At 50.5% G+C, this 15,795-nt stretch overlaps 6 protein-coding genes across 6 annotated transcripts; 3 read left to right on the forward strand and 3 right to left on the reverse strand.

Annotated features, from left to right (window-relative positions):
• Positions 1-480: 480 nt before the first annotated feature.
• Positions 481-2,510, forward strand: CORC01_02299 (major facilitator superfamily transporter; the record flags this gene model as incomplete). Its single annotated transcript, XM_022613950.1, has 7 exons — positions 481-804; positions 863-958; positions 1,022-1,141; positions 1,197-1,319; positions 1,383-1,738; positions 1,792-1,932; positions 1,997-2,510. 7 exons carry the CDS (start codon positions 481-483, stop codon positions 2,508-2,510), a joined length of 1,674 nt encoding a protein of 557 aa, XP_022479448.1.
• A 132-nt stretch (positions 2,511-2,642) lies between these two features.
• Positions 2,643-4,491, reverse strand: CORC01_02300 (uncharacterized protein; the record flags this gene model as incomplete). Its single annotated transcript, XM_022613951.1, has 2 exons — positions 2,643-3,566; positions 3,625-4,491. The coding sequence occupies 2 exons, from the start codon at positions 4,489-4,491 to the stop codon at positions 2,643-2,645; spliced, it is 1,791 nt and encodes a 596-aa protein (XP_022479449.1).
• A 445-nt stretch (positions 4,492-4,936) lies between these two features.
• CORC01_02301 (uncharacterized protein) lies at positions 4,937-6,805 on the reverse strand (the record flags this gene model as incomplete). Its single annotated transcript, XM_022613952.1, has 5 exons — positions 4,937-5,052; positions 5,108-5,349; positions 5,403-5,696; positions 5,760-6,184; positions 6,245-6,805. 5 exons carry the CDS (start codon positions 6,803-6,805, stop codon positions 4,937-4,939), a joined length of 1,638 nt encoding a protein of 545 aa, XP_022479450.1.
• A 1,194-nt stretch (positions 6,806-7,999) lies between these two features.
• Positions 8,000-9,993, forward strand: CORC01_02302 (uncharacterized protein; the record flags this gene model as incomplete). The annotated part of the gene is made up of 7 exons (XM_022613953.1): positions 8,000-8,208; positions 8,278-8,485; positions 8,544-8,663; positions 8,731-8,853; positions 8,910-9,385; positions 9,446-9,775; positions 9,831-9,993. 7 exons carry the CDS (start codon positions 8,000-8,002, stop codon positions 9,991-9,993), a joined length of 1,629 nt encoding a protein of 542 aa, XP_022479451.1.
• Positions 9,994-11,912: 1,919 nt separating this feature from the next.
• Positions 11,913-13,318, forward strand: CORC01_02303 (MFS transporter; the record flags this gene model as incomplete). Its single annotated transcript, XM_022613954.1, has 2 exons — positions 11,913-12,530; positions 12,596-13,318. The coding sequence occupies 2 exons, from the start codon at positions 11,913-11,915 to the stop codon at positions 13,316-13,318; spliced, it is 1,341 nt and encodes a 446-aa protein (XP_022479452.1).
• Positions 13,319-14,188: 870 nt separating this feature from the next.
• CORC01_02304 (uncharacterized protein) lies at positions 14,189-15,082 on the reverse strand (the record flags this gene model as incomplete). The annotated part of the gene is made up of 2 exons (XM_022613955.1): positions 14,189-14,720; positions 14,778-15,082. The coding sequence occupies 2 exons, from the start codon at positions 15,080-15,082 to the stop codon at positions 14,189-14,191; spliced, it is 837 nt and encodes a 278-aa protein (XP_022479453.1).
• Between the last annotated feature and the right edge of the window lie 713 nt (positions 15,083-15,795).

Genomic DNA, 15,795 nt, shown 5'->3' on the forward strand with positions numbered 1-15,795 from the left:
TATCCAGAGCTCTTGGAGGCGTGGCGTTTTGCGTCCGAGTGCCTCTTTGGCGTCGTTATCTGACTACCTTACGTATGGTGGACAACCGAGTGTCGGGCGTCTCGTATGAAGAATGCCCATGTCGATGTCCGAGACTGAGAACCTGGTTGTCTTATCGCTGTTTCCCGCAAACCGAATCTTGTTCCAGGGCAGACTCAGGCAGTTGCTAAGTCGTCCGCTTCTTACTGTGATAGCTTAATGCCGTGTCCGTGAGACGGATATATTCACCTTGTGAGAAGGAACTGCCCCCTGGGATCGGCATGCCGCACAACGGTTCCACGAGCAACGCCGATAAGTAGCTGCAGTCGCACATGATTCAAAAACGCTCCTCTGCCGACTCAAGTTGGACATTAATACCTTCACTCTATTTGGCACTTACCCGGGGTTCTCAAAAGATCGACACTGGCGCATCTTTAAGTTCTTGGGGTCGACAGCAACCAAATGGCTCACTCAAACCCCGCTCAAATGGACGGCGATGGCCTCCCTCCTGGCACTACTAGGCTTATCGACGTCGACGGCTCCGTCATCAGCAAACATGCCTCCGGGTCCGATGAAGCGGACATTGTTCTCATTCCTCGCCCATCAGAAGACCCAGAGGATCCGTTGAACTGGACAAAGAAGCGAAAATGGCTTGCGACATCGTGCGTCTTGGTCTACACCGTCATGATCGCGATCCCGAGTAGTGCCGTCTACTCCGTCGTCACCCCCATCAGAAAAGCAACAGGCTTGTCACTGTCCGACATCAACAACGGCACAGGAATCATGGTCAGCAGGACCCGAGCGACCTTCCTAAGGCAGAACTGACACAAAACTTTTACTACAGTTCTTGTTCTATGGCTGGGGATGTCTGATCTGGCAACCATTTGCCCTTCAATATGGCAAACGACCAGCATACCTTGCGTCACTCATTGCCAACATAGTGTGTTCACCTTAATACATCCAACTTTCAAGGTGCCATGATTTCTAATGTGTTACTTCCTAGGTAATCCTTGCTACTGCCCCCATGTGCACTACGAAGCACACATATCTGGCTAATCGAATCCTACTGGGATTATTTGGTGCTCCAGTCGAGTCGCTTTGCGAAATCTCCATCACGGATATCGTAAGAACCTTCCATGAAGAGCCATCCGGGGCATGCTTTATTAACAAGCACACAGTGGTTCGCGCACCAGCGCCCGAAATATCTTGCACTCTACGGTTGGGGTCTTTCAATGACGGGCAAACTTGCTCCGATGCTGTCAGGCTTCATCAACGTGGGCATGGGCTGGAAGTGGACTCTGGTAAGCATTTCCACCGGCTGTATCCCGTGCCGCATATGACTAACCATTTTGTCCATCTCAAAGTGGTGGTGTTCAATCTTTAACGGCATTGCTTTGGTCTACTGCTTCCTCTTTATGGAAGAGACCAATTACGACCGACCGGCGAGACCAGCCGAAGATAGCACGACGTCAGGTCCTGGCAATGGAATTCAAGAGCAACGCAATGGAGGCGATTCGGACGAGAAGAAGTCGGACAAGGCTGGAGACCAGAACATGATAAACGCCAAGCCTGTTGATACCGAAACCGGACAGATGTTCTATCCCCGCAAGACTTACATCCAGAAGCTCGGTATCAAAGACAAGCCTAGACCCAACCGCATGTTGGATATTGCGCTAGGTGGACTCAGGGGCTTTACGTACCCTTCGGTTGTTTATGCCGGGTGAGAAATCTCGTGGATCCTCGAGAATGACCCCGAAATTGACTTGCAATCAGTCTTATGTACGGCGCCAACAATTTGGTGTGGTCCGGTGTGCAGAATGCCACAGCTGGCACTGTCTACACTACCATGTATGGCTTCTCTACGGCCGGTGTAGCTGCTGCGTACGCCGGTGGCTTACTTGGTACTGTGGTTGGGTAAGTCTTCCCATACCTAACTCGAATGATAAATTAATGCCTGACTAACATGATCTCTTTGCAGAGGCTATTACTGCGGCAAGGTGGGCCGCCTGCTCACGATACGACTTGCCCGACGCAACAACGGAATATCCGAATCGGAGCACTCGCTCTGGCTCTTCTCCGCATCAATGTTCCTAGTCCCCTTCAGCATGCTCTTGTACGGCCTGGGTGTGACCTACCACATTCACTGGATAGGCCTTGTTATATCCCAGTTTACCCTCGCCATCAACAACGCCCTCGCTGTTGCAGGATCCCTTGGCTATGCCATCGCATCGTATCCTCAACTTAGCGGCGACATGATCACCACGTGCGTCATCATCCGTAACACCATGTCCTTTGCCATCAATTATGGAATAACTCCCTGGTTGAATCACATGGGTTATCGGGACACCTACATCATCGTTGCTGTCATTGGATTTGTCTGGAACGCCAGTATCTTCGTTATGACCAAGTATGGCAGGACAATCAGAGAGAAGAGCGCAGAGAGGTATTGGCGTCATGTTGCCAAGGCGCATGCAAAAGGCTTGAGTCATTGAGTTGTTACGCAAGTTTATGAATTGTCTTTCATTGCTGTTTAAGTGTAGGAAGCTGGTATTAGCGTAGACTAGAGAGTCCCAAACAAAAATCTATTTTCATCGAAATCTGTGTAATTTGCGCCGAACACCCAATCAGACAGAACAAGTCCTCCCAGCAGCACTCATCCCCAAAGACTCGGTTGGAATTCCGAGCCCACCTGAGTCCTGACAACCAGCTCGAAAAGTCCAGACTCCTTCCAGATCATCGAGGATCCTTTGAATCTCCCCATACCCCATACGCTCTACCATTTGCGTCAGAACACGCCGGATCAGTGAGATATCCTCGAATGAAGTGACGGAATAGCCGAGTATCAGCATCGGCCAAGCCCCCAAGAAGCATCGAGTCCAAGTTTCATACGCAGCTGGTCGGCGAAGGATCTCAAATGCACGATTCACTTGCCATCTAGGACCGTCTGATGCTTCCTGCAATGGTATCCAACTGTTTTGCGGAGCTCTTTGGATCCGGGTCGCTGACGTGGACACAGCAGTTGAGGACTCTGCGATGTAGTCTAGTAGCAGGGACGCGCCTAACACAAAGAGGGTAACCGCATCTTTATGGAAGCTTGTCATGGACCAAGGGTAGTTGACTGTCCCATCTTCGACCAGCACAAAGCCTTCCCATGTGTCCATCTCCTCTCTCATCCGGGTCAGGAACGCATCAGTTGGATGCTTGGGTGAGTTGAGAAAGTCAATGAGGTCTGTGATCAGACGGTAAAGTGGCAACGGTAAGCCCAACACGGGGCTGAAATCCTCGGGTAAGATATCAATGAGATTTCTCGCGTTGAGGACATGTTCGGACCGATCAAGGAATTGCTCATCAACGTGAAAGTTGGGTGCAAACGGTTTTCGCATTGCGAGCAAAAACGCCTGATAAAGCACGCTCTCTGTGTTGATTCGATGCAACGGCCGTGACATCGACATGGGTGAGCTAGTGTCCTCGTATCGGAGCTTGAGCAGGTTCATGGCACCATCTACATGCTTTCTTGCATCCAGAGTCTCGTCGGGTGGCCCCCACAACTATCACAAGAATGAGCCCGGGCCGGAATCAGAGACACGATGGCAATTTGGTACTTACATCATACAAGTAAAGATATACGACGGTGGTCAGCAGGGGATCATCCGGGCCTTTGGCAGATGTACCCAGGTCATGAAGAGCGCGGTTGACCAGCTCCACCGCCCGGAAATAGTACCCCAGCGCCGCATCATGATACCTTCGAGACCTCAGAAGCATGTACTTGTTGGAAGCACACGCAGCCAGGACGGCGCACTTTACGCTTTCCGAGCGAAGCACCATACTCATGACCTGCGATCCATAGCCTTCCAGGTCCCTTTCCCTCACTGTGGGAAGTAACAACACCGAGAGGAAAACATTGAGATAGTGATGGATCAGCTCTTGCTCAAGGTCTGGAGGTTCTCTCAGCTCCAGATAAGTGATTGAGTCTTCGCTACATGAAGACGGCGACGGCAGGGCCCTATCATTGGAGCAAGATCGACGAAAGCGATGACGTCTGTCGTACATGTCGTCGGACGACGGCCAAATGCATCCACGACCTGAAGCAACGCAGTTGCGACACTTCGGGCGCTCTTCTCCGCATTTCACTCTCCGCTTTCTGCCTGCCCGTTCTTTATCAGCACCTAAACCATCAACAAATGAGCTGACATGGACTAACAGGTAGAGCATCCAGTCTTCGTCCGTAACTTGGCCTTGGGCATCGTGAGGCGTGCTTCGCGTGTCGACGCGTAGCTCGTGAGGCAAATTCTGCGATTGGTTGGGAGGCGTCCTCTGCGAAGCAATGACATGCCGAGAAGGAGCCTGCCCATGATCAACAATTCTTATCAAGGAAATTGGATATGTAACCCCGCATAAGCATCCGTCCCAACATCGCTGGGCGGGTCTGCTTATCGTCCGGGAGCTTGGAGAACCGGTCCGCTGCGGGGTCATGTCGCACATATCTACGAGCTGGATCCTGGATGGCCCGTCGATATTGGCTGTGTGGTGAGGTCCAGCTGCAAAATGAATCTATTCTAGGTCCCACTGCTTTTTGAAAAGTAAGGGTGATTCTGTTTTTACACGTTCCCGACTAGTCAAGACTGCCATGGAGACGAACTTGCAAACCCTACATCAGCCTTGTTGAGCCTGAGCCCTACGCTTAGACAAGGAACGTATCCAACCGGCCTTCAGCTTGATCAAATGAATATCGGCCTAGCCGCTATAAAGCCGCCATGGGTGATAGAACACGTCACGGAAATGGGCGAATCTAGATTCCTCGTGACGAGAGGCAACATGATAGGCACTGAAGTTTACACGTATAGATACCCTACTGCGGCCCGGGCATCTAGAATGCTGATTTGAAGTTTTCGAAACGGACTCTGCGGCCATCGTGCTTTCAATTTTGGATTATCTTTGTCACCAACGCTGCTGCTGCCACCGTCTCCTCATCACGGAAGTGCTTTCCAGCAAGTTGCAGGGCAATGGGAGCATCTACAAACTCTTCTGGAACATCTAGATTTGGAAAAAGTCAATGGAGAACCACACTCGAAAAGTCATGTAAACTTACATTTTTTATACTCCCTTTCTTCGGTTTCAGAACGGGGCTTGTAATCCGTATCGACTACGTCCACCGCAGGATCAACATGAAGACCAGTCGGAAAGGTGATGCTTGGATGGTCAAGGATGTTCCAGATAGTTGTGTAATGCCAGTACTGGGGAGTGCCGCACTTCGCGGCAACGCCGACATAGGCGGGGCACAGGATGAAATCGACGCCGCGTTCTTTCATAACCCGGTGGTAACTGTCGACGCTGTTAAATATTTTGTTCACTGCCAGTTAACCGAGCAGATGTGGGATCCTTACTCTTCACGAAACGCCTCTCTTCGCAGGTTCAAGTCCCAGTTTTCTCTTATTGTGAGCGGCTCAGGCTTTGAGTAGTTGAATGCCCATTCCGTCAACGGCGCAACTGGCTCACCTCCTTCTGCGAGGACTTCCCTCTGCGTAGCAGCCGCGTCAGGGAAGTAGAGAAGCTCAATGATCTCAGCGCCTTCGCTGTGCTTATACGGCTCAAAGTCTACAACTTTTACGCCGGCTGCCTTGAGCTTCTCCACCGCGTACTTGAGGCCACGAGTGACTGGGGGGTGCGGATGGACCATACTAAAACGCTAGTATCAGTACAGACTTGGCATGCTCAGCGGTATCAGACTAGCAGCGGCTTACCCATCGTCCCAGATAACACCGACGGTAAGTTGTCCAGGCTGGTACGGCTCAATCTTCTTCCACGGTAGAGGCACAAGAGAAGTCTCCTCATCCCAAGGCTCTTGATTGAGAACAACGTCTTCAAAAAGCTGTATGTCTGAAACACTGTTTGCCAACGGGCCCAATATGCATCTAATGCTCTCTTGACCTAGACCCGGTACGCAAATGCCTTTGTATGGATTGCGCAGAGCCGTCGTACGAAGGCCATAGCAGCCACAAAAGGCCGCCGGTCCACGAACGGAACCCCCAATGTCAGTACCGAGGCCCAATACAGAGCCACGAAGTCCGAGGCAAGCTCCTTCGCCGCCGCTGGAGCCGCCTGATGTGAGATTGCGATTGTAGGGGTTGACTGTCGTGCCGTAGATGGGATTGCTGCAGTCGAGGTGCTGTAGGACGATCAGTCAGGCTCGGTGTCTTGAAGACTCCGTCAATGATTGGTGGCTCACCATGCAACTTTGAGGCACATTGGTGCGAACATGAAAGATCGCCCCAGCCTTGGCAGCCAGACGCAGAACGAGAGCGTCTTCTGTGGCCACGTTGTCCGCCCAAGCCACGTAGGCGGAATGCACAATACGACCCTTGAGTCCGATGTGCTCTTTGATGGAGATAGGCAGGCCATGTAGCGGTCCTACAATCTTTCCAGTCTCCTTGAAATGCGCATCGAGCTTTGCAGCGGCGTTCAGCGCGTCATCGACCAGGAATTCGGTCGCAAAATTGGTGAGTTGATGTGCTACATGAGCGCGTTTGAGGAACGCCGTCACTGTCTCAACGGCGGTAAGCTTGCCAGCAGCCATTTGGCTGACCAGCTCGGTGCCAGTGCATGCTGTGATCTCCTGCTCTCGTGTAGTCAATATCTTGCACGTGTCAATGAACTTGGAGACGTTCAACTGGCTCGCGGGAGGTAAGTCGTCCGGGGCCAAAAGCCATTTCGGATTGAGCGAGTCCTTCAGAATCTTTCTCAACTTCTCGGCCTTGAGCTCCCACGAAGCTGGTGCCAGTGAGCCCATGATGAGTGATGGAGAAACGGGGTAAAAGATGAAGTGTTCGTGAATGAAAATTTAGACAAGACAAATGGACTTGTGACCCAATGTAAGAGACACTTGGGACATTGTCTTTATCAATCCTCCTTATTTCAGGATGGGAGGGGTAATGAGAAACCGGCCTATCCCGCATTGACTGGAGATTGGATACTGTGTAGCTACACATGCATGCTGGCGAATTACTTTACTTATCGCTGCGAGTTCTGACGCTGACGTACATGAGTGTTGGAGATGGCTTCCCCTCATCAATCCAACTTTCATTCACTCGGCGCAAGGGAAACCAATGACCTTGGCGGAACCACAGAAGGGTGCGTCACCCAAGATAACGCAGTCGGAGAACTACCCTCGGCATGCTCTGCCGATCTTTTGCTGCTCAATTACTGTCGCACGACATTTTGGTTGCCGTCAAGGACCAAAAGAATCATCCCAACAAGCGGACGGGTGCAATCTGTGCCTTATCAGAGTTGGCTCCTCTAACTCCGTCGCAAATACAAATGATTGGTTAGCCCACGGCATTTACCAGCAATCAGCCGGCGCTGAACTCTCGTAATTCCCAGTCATTGGCCACTTCTATCCACACGGCCTTGACGCATGTCATTATCTGCTGATTGTTGTCACGGTAGCAGATCACAAAGGCAGAATTGATGCTCTCATCCATTATCTTTTGCATACGTAACAGCGCTACCACGACACTGTCCTGCGGAGGAGGGCTGCTGGGAGACATGAGATTACATCCGTTTACTCCATGTCCATTCTCAGATCACTCACTTGGTGGAGATTACCCCAGACTCGAGGGCCGACCCATATGAGATAAGTCCGCAAATACGCATGATTGGACATTGCAAAGAGTGTTGCGGCCGTCGAGTCCACCATGGCTCCTCTACCATACATCCCACATGCTTTATCAAGACGCTGCATATCTGGCTGTAATTGGACTTGGAACATGTGCTCAAACACGATATCACGGTCCTCTATATGCTTCCTGGCTTCACTTTCGTCATTCTTATCAGTCCCTAGCCAGAAGATTGATAAGTCATTCGTTTGTTTCGTCTACATATCATCATCGATGCCTCCCCTTCTCCGACCTAAGGTATTAATCCTGCGTCCGCTACACTACTTCTGCAAACCCACTTATCCAACCCGAGCCTATCACAGTTCATTATGGGTTCAGACGCAGCAGGAACAGCGCGGTCACCAGGCTTCATTCCTGGAACCGTTCACTTGGTCGACCTTGAGGGTACGATGGCCTCACGGCATGCTGAGGGCAGTGGGAGGGACATTGTCTTGATTCCAACACCTTCGATCGACCCTGATGACCCTTTGAATTGGAGTCCTCGCAGGAAATATCAGCTCCTGGCATGTATCTGCGTGTTAGTCGACTCCATCTGGCCAAATTATTGCTCTGTTCCAAGCTAATCAGACGGCGCCCTATTCTGCAGTTACTGCCTCGCCGTTGGCATTGCATCGGCTGCGATATACTCTGTCCTCGTACCGATATCAACCGCGACTGGCCTTACACTTGCAGACTTGAACTCCGGAACCGGTTACATGTTTCTGGCGTTCGGCTGGGGCTGTCTGATTTGGCAGCCGCTTGCCCAAAAGTTTGGCAAACGCCCCGTGTACCTGTTTACTCTGCTGGGAAGCATGGTTTGTCTCCACAGCGTCAACTCATGCTGAACCTTTGGTCTAATATAAGGTGACCTAGGCCATCATGCTGTGGGCTCCACACGCCACCACTGGTAGTAATTGGATTGCAAACAAGGTCTTGCAAGGGGCCATTGGCGCCCCTATCGAGTCTCTTTGTGAGATCTCCATTGCTGACGTGGTATGTAAAGCTCCCAAGGTCCAATGAAGAGATTGTGTGATGAACCTCAACTGACAAGGCGGAATAGTGGTTCACGCATGAGAGAGGCACATTCATGGGCTTCTACGCCCTGTTCTTAGTCGGAAGTAACTTTCTCGCTCCAGTCATTGCCGGGTTTGTCAATGACGGCCAAGGCTGGCAATGGGTCTTGGTAAGTTTACGAGCTTGTAGACTGCGTTTTCTTCTATGACTAACTTAAGAACCAAGTACTGGTGTGCCATATTTTGCGGAGCTGGCTTCGTCATCTGTTTCTTCTTCATGGAAGAGACCAACTTCCAGCGCATGGGCGTGTTGACCGCTGAGCCCTATCGGGTCGACTTCACACCCTCTGCACTTGAGAAAGGGTCCAAAGACCCCTCCGATTCAGATCAAGTCGCTCCAGTACAGACACCTCCCAGCCTAGAACCGACCATGACCAAAAAGACGTACTTCGACAAGCTCAAGATGTTCCGAACACAGGACATCAACCACCACGATTCGCTTCTGAAGATGGTAGTCAGGCCGTTCCTCTATTTCAAATTCCCGCCAATAGTATTCTCTGGCTTCATGTATGGCGCCGTCGTGTGTTACTTCAATGTTCTGAACGGCACTGCATCTCTGATATTGTCGAGTTCGCCGTACAATTTTAAATCAAGTATTGTCGGGCTATCCTACATATCCTGTCTGATTGGAGTTGGCATTGGGTAGGTCACATTGAAATCATTTTCCTGTTAGACGATGCACATTCTAACGTATTCCTCTAGAACAGTGTACTCCGGTATACTTGGCGATAGATTCGTCATTTGGAAAGCCCGACGCAATAACGGCATTATGGAGCCCGAGTTCCGCCTTTGGCTATACACGGCATTGTTGATTTGCATCCCAGGCGCGCTTCTTCTCTGGGGAGTTGGGGCTGCTCACAAAGTCCACTGGTTCGGCCTGGTGTTCGCAATGGGAGTCTTTGGAGCAGCCATCACCGCCGGTAGCCAGCTATCAATCAGCTACTGTATTGACAGCTACAAAGAGCTAGGAGAAGACGCCATTGTCACCGTAATCCTGATCCGGAATACAATGTCTTTTGCTGTTTCTTATGGGTGAGTCATCGTGAACTTCATGAAGAAAGTGTACTCTGCTAACTGACGGTACCAGTATAACCCCATGGGTCGAGAACATGGGCTATCAAAACGCGTTTCTGGTTGCTGCGTTTGCTGCCTTGGCGCAGATCTCTTCATACTTTGCCATGATCAAATGGGGTCGACAAATCCGCGCAGCAAGCGTCAGTCGCTATTATAAATACTGCGAAAAAGAGTAAAAACTTAAGAGACTACGTTCATTTGTACCAAAAAATACGGAATACTTGCGAATTTAATGTTTTGAGCCTCGCTCGCATGTAAGAGTGTTTTTGAAATATTTAGATCTGCTACGGCTAAAACGAAACCGTTAATGCGGTCAGCATTAGACACACAGTATCTATCTCGTGACAAGGTTGCCCAAGGCTGTGAAACTCAGGTCTTCTCTAGATTTGGGAATAATTCTGGTATGTTGATCACCCCCCACGCGTCTTGGATAATCTTGATGGATCGGTACTAATGATTGTACAATCATCAAGAGTTTTGGGAAGAGCACATCGCGTGCCAAGTGCTTACATACTGAGCCCATTGATTTCAACTTCTATCAGATCCAGACCGGAAAGCGTCTACGGCTCAAGGGGGTATCGGACCAATTACGAATATCAATCACTTCAAGGTATTGAACGCAAGACACTCGATGTGCACAGCGCCGTTAATAATACCTTGGAAAGCCACAAGAAATAGGCGAATACGAATTCGGGAGCCAGAGTTCGACAGATTCGGTCCTAAATCGCCAAGGAGTTGGGGTTTGAAAACTAACAGTCACTGCCTGGAATACTTCAAAATATTTAATCACGGTTGACGTTCCTCCTTAACTCGGATATAAACCTCGCCTTCTTACAACCTGAAAAGTACTTTTAACACCCTGAAAGAATTCCTACATAGCTCAGCACTATCAAAAAACAACAGAGACTACAGGAATCGTGGGCCTATCGAAATTGGCTCCTATTGCATTCTATGGCTTCGTCGGGTTCATCGCCTCGATTCTGACCAATGCCTGCCTTCAGGTTATCTACAGGAGTAATACTGAACCGCCAATTTTTTTCCATTGAATACCTCCTCCCATTGTGAATGCTGTTGCCTACGGCATATGATTCTGCGGCCTCCTTCGTCAAGCACCGTGCAAAGTCATGTAGCACTCGTCGTCTTCGGCCAGCGCATGGATCATGCTTTGCTCCGCTGCACACCCCGTTAAAACAGAAGAGCCTTTCCAGGAACAAGTCCAGGAAATAGGCCAAGGAGACCAAAGCCGACCGCCGCCGCTGCAGTGACCTGGCCTAGATAAACTCCCACTTTTACACAATATGGTTAAGGAGACCCTCGCCTCCACGGCCCCATTCACTCTATTCTCCGCAAGGTTATGAACCCTCTTACCGTCCCTGGAAGTCCTTTCGCCTTCGGCACTGAGAAGGTGCTCTTCACCCCATCAATGGTGACTGCCGTGAGCAACGAGCTCTTCTCGCATGCGAAAGCCTGCAACCCGCATTAGTGGGACGAGCTGAAGCCCGGCGACAATGATGTCGATGCCAATGATGTTGTTGACTACGGCTATGGCGCGGTCTCCAGGGGTACGAGAGCCCTTATATCCCGTTCGGCTTTTCCCCCAATAGGTCAAGGGTGTTTTAGAAGGGAGCGCGGCCCCATAGGCACATCTACTATTATTAGATGAGCGGGGCGCAGCTTTATACCAAGGTGAACTACCACCGAATTGTCCAAGTACTTGTCTTTTATGAACAGTTGACGCAGGCGTCCTTACCTCCCACAAAACAAATTTGTGAAATGTCTGAAACAGAACAATACAATAAGGCTATTCATCGGGTCAAGCTTCGAGGGAAATATTGAGCGCCCACCCGCTATACCTGAACCTTCAATGTTGATGTGTTGAACAAGCCCCCTGGTAAGCTGGGACATGTTCCTAAAATGGAAACGTTTAATAATTGATCGCCCGAGGCTTTGCCGACACTTTGCTTCCAGCCCGCAGGACCCTGAAACTGTTAATAATTAGCGACATCCTCCATTCCAACCTGTCAGCCCAATGTCCTTGCCACGGGAACCGTCTTTTTAATGCTCTTCGTTTCCAGTTTTCGCGACATCTCAGAAAATGGCACGTCGAACAGTCTCGCCCGAGTTCAATGACGCAACGGAATCAGAGCAGTTGCTTGGCACGGATAATGCGGACTTGGACATTGAGTCCAGGGCACATCCGGCTGGTAATGGCCAAAAGCAGGAAGCTATCGCGTTGAGAATCGCCGCTGCAGCCTACTCCTTTGTAGTTGCCGGACTCTTTGTGGCTACTATTGGAGTCACACTCCCACACCAGCAAACATACTATCACCTCAACGACATTCAAGTCTCTGCTATCTTTCTCGTCGGACCAATTGGCTACTGCTTGGCATCGCTTTTCAACAGCCGCATTCATGAGAAATTCGGGCAACGCGGAATTGCCTTTCTAGGCCCCGCGTGCCACCTGGTCTACGCAGCAGTAGGCTCCTTTCATCCGCCTTTCCCGCTATTTCTTTTTGGAGTTACTATCGGATCCTTTGGTGTGGGAATCGTTGATGGATCCTGGTGTGCTTGGGTTGCTGCGCTGCCAAACGCAAACACCCTGTCGGGTCTGTTGCACGGCTCATTTTCGATCGGCGCTGCCATCTGCCCGTACCTCGCAGGCATCATGCTCTCGGCAAACAACGGACAGTGGTACCAGTGGTTCTATGTTTTGGTAAGCCCGTAGTCCAGCAGGCTGGAACCAGACCCAGCGCCTTAGTTGACTAACATGCCCCTCAGGCGATTGCATCCGCTGCAGAAGTTGTCTTTTTGCCCCTGGCATTCAGACACGAAACCGCTGCAAGATACCACGAGAAGAAGAAGAAGCACGGAAGCCCCGAAGATGGAGTCGACCAGCGGGCTATCTTCCGCTACAGCGCGACCTGGATCTACGCCGTCTATCTCCTCGCATACGTCGGCACCGAGTGCACCGTCTCCGGCTGGGTCGTGGCTTTCATGCTCCGCGTCCGCCATACCAGCACCTACGCGTCGAGCATCTGCTCCTCGGGTTTCTGGGCAGGTATGGCGGTCGGAAGACTGGCCCTGGGGGCGGTGACGGAGAAGCTCACACCCAGACGCGCAGTCATCGTCTACTTGGTCCTCGCTCCAGTAATTGTGGTGCTTTTCATCCTCGTGCAAGTCCTGTGGTTTTCAGTATTCTCAATGGCCCTGCTCGGCTTCGTCATGGGACCACTGTTTCCGTCGTGTATCGTCGAGTTTGTGCATTATCTGCCGAAAGAGCTGCATGTCGGTGCTGTATCATTTGTTGCCTCCCTCGGTCAGGTCGGCGGGGCTCTACTCCCATACATGCTCGGCGCGATCACACAGGTTGCGGGACTCCATGTTTTCCCCTATATGCTTATCTCGCAATTTGCCGTCATACTCCTTCTGTGGCTTGTATCGTTCAAGGTATCGGGGAAGAAAATACCCCAAGATGAACTCGGGCGATCGAGACAAGACTAGAACTTTTACGTGTAGTCTCCCTTGTGAGGGAAATGACTTGGCTGCCGAGAAAAGTAGAATGGGTGGATACCAGACATCAAATAGTCAGTTGTAATGTCCGCATTCGAAGGCCAAGCCCGGCAAGACGTTTTGAACATTATATATACAACTTGAATGTAATTCGTACAGCCGTGTGATCTCAAACTGTTGTGATGGAATCCCAGTTGACCGTCTTACTTAATTTGATGATACCGACTCGTTCCACTATCGCCGACGTTGAAACAAGCATGGAATTGAACCTTTGCATCGACTCTTTCTTATCTGGTTACCTAAGGTAGCTAGAACAAATTAGGTCTTTTGCGGATTTGTTGTGGACATAGATAATAATATTAAAACCTATTTTCTTCTACTACAAACTTATAAAAGCATGCGGCGCATGCTACAAATGAGTCCAAACATGAAACGCCTTGGGGTGATCGCCTCTGATCATAATCGTACAAAATAGTTTTATTTCCTCGTCCCTTGACGCAGAGGTTTTTCAAGTCGTGTTTTGGCTTCAAGAGTTCGAGCGATCCTGCCTCAAAGCACTAATCCCTATTGTCGTCGATAGCGGCCACCCAGAGTCCCAGGCCCCAGCTCGCTTTCTCGATTATGTTCGTCCTCGAAGTCGGAATCCTCCAGTCTGAGATGAGGTTTCTTCTTCCTAAGGCCCGAAAAGATGTCAGTCTCCTGTCAGGTGGTTCGTTTCTCTTTCGCTACGCAATGCATTGGAAAACGACTCGCGGGAAAATTCCAAAGGATACGACGAATGCCATATTCTTTCTTGGTTTAGACGAAGTCCTGCTTCGTCCTGGCAATTCGATCCCTACTTCAGCCCCGGCACAAAGGTATTTAGTCACGCACATGATTGTTGTTGCCTTCGACATCGGTAGGGATGGGTTCCACCTGCATAGCCTTGGGCACATCCGTGCTCATGCCGAGCCAGCCGCCTGCGAGTATGGCAATGGTGACACCAAGGTACGTGCCAAAGATTAGGACAAGCTTCGTACCGAAAGAACCCATGACGGGGTCGAGGCTGGAGATCTGGTTGAAGGCGTAGGTCGTGGTGTAGGCTAGGTGAATCAGCTGGAAGGGCAGACCGACGACGGCGGCGCGGATCATGAACATAGCAGGGAGACAGTTGGGTCTGGATGAAGATCTAATCTTCTTGTAGGTGGGCCACAACCAAGCGCAGACGGCGAATATCATGAACAGCTCCAAGCAGTTACCGATTTGGTTCAAGGTGTTGTTGATGAGGCCGCCCTCGTGACTCGGGGAACCTCCATATGTGGCCATACCGATGCCCGCAGTGTTGCAAAGATGAGTGATGCCCAAAAGGATCTTCTCGTTCCATCGCTTCGGTGATCCGGGCAGGATGATGTTGCTGCAAAACACGCTCGAGTTAGTCTCGTCCTTTGCAGATGTTTGCGAGTTATCTTACGCTTCGTAGACAATGCCGATCAAAGTCAGGGACAGACAAGCCAAGCTACCAGCGCTAGTCATAATATTGAACTGATTCGGGAGCAATGTTTCGTTCCTTTTGACAACTTGGTAGATGTCGGCGATGAATCTCATGCCGAAGTGAGAGACAAGGATAGGCCAGCAGACCATGCCCTTCTTTCCGTGCTTCCAGGTGATCCATATCGCGGGAGGAAACATGAGACCATAGAGAACTAGCTCGGCAATCGCCAAGTTGACGACTTCGTTAGAGACGGGGGAGAAGGTGTGTGCTGCGGTTTCGGCCATGTTGAAGAATTTCCGTTGCTGGCAGGTTGGCCGATTGTGATTGGTGCGTTCGTTGGCAAGCCTGAATCAGGAAATTGACACTTTGCGCAGGTAGACTTGTTGACAAGTTCGTATCAAAATAGCAAGTTGTCTCTTTGGTATCTGGTTCGATGAAGATGCTATGTTTGTCAACTTGGCTCGAGAGAATGCTGAAATGTCGGCTGATATAATCATGATCTTGCGTCGATGATGGACCATTTAAAGTAAAAACTCATTTATTGAGGCCGTCTTATTTGTCGTAACGACGTGTTAGATTAAAATAAGATCAGACCGCACAACTCTGGCAGATCGCTGCAACGATTGAAAGCCAAATCATCTGTGTTTAGTGTATTGACACCGCCGGTCGATGGAACTCTACCCAACCCTCCCAACCCTCCCACTCTCTACTACGAGACCGAATCCGAGACCGAGACTGATTCAAACCCGAATAAACGCCCCTGCGCCGTCACGCAGCGCGGGTAATCTCGAGTGGAGCATATGGGCATTGACACCGGCGGTACCCAATGAACGACTGCCGGCAGGCTCTATCCGGGCCTCAAAGCCGGAATGGCCCTAGGATGGGCCAAGGGTCTGCTATCTTGTGAATGCAAAAGATGATGTGGCGACTGGTTGCAACAATGCATTTCACTGCTAGTCCTCTGCTCGCGTCTGTCTGCCTTTCCCCCAAGCCTTGC

This window comes from Colletotrichum orchidophilum, assembly GCF_001831195.1.
Source record: "Colletotrichum orchidophilum strain IMI 309357 chromosome Unknown Scaffold_13.1, whole genome shotgun sequence".
In the NCBI taxonomy this organism is placed as follows: Eukaryota; Fungi; Ascomycota; class Sordariomycetes; order Glomerellales; family Glomerellaceae; genus Colletotrichum; species Colletotrichum orchidophilum.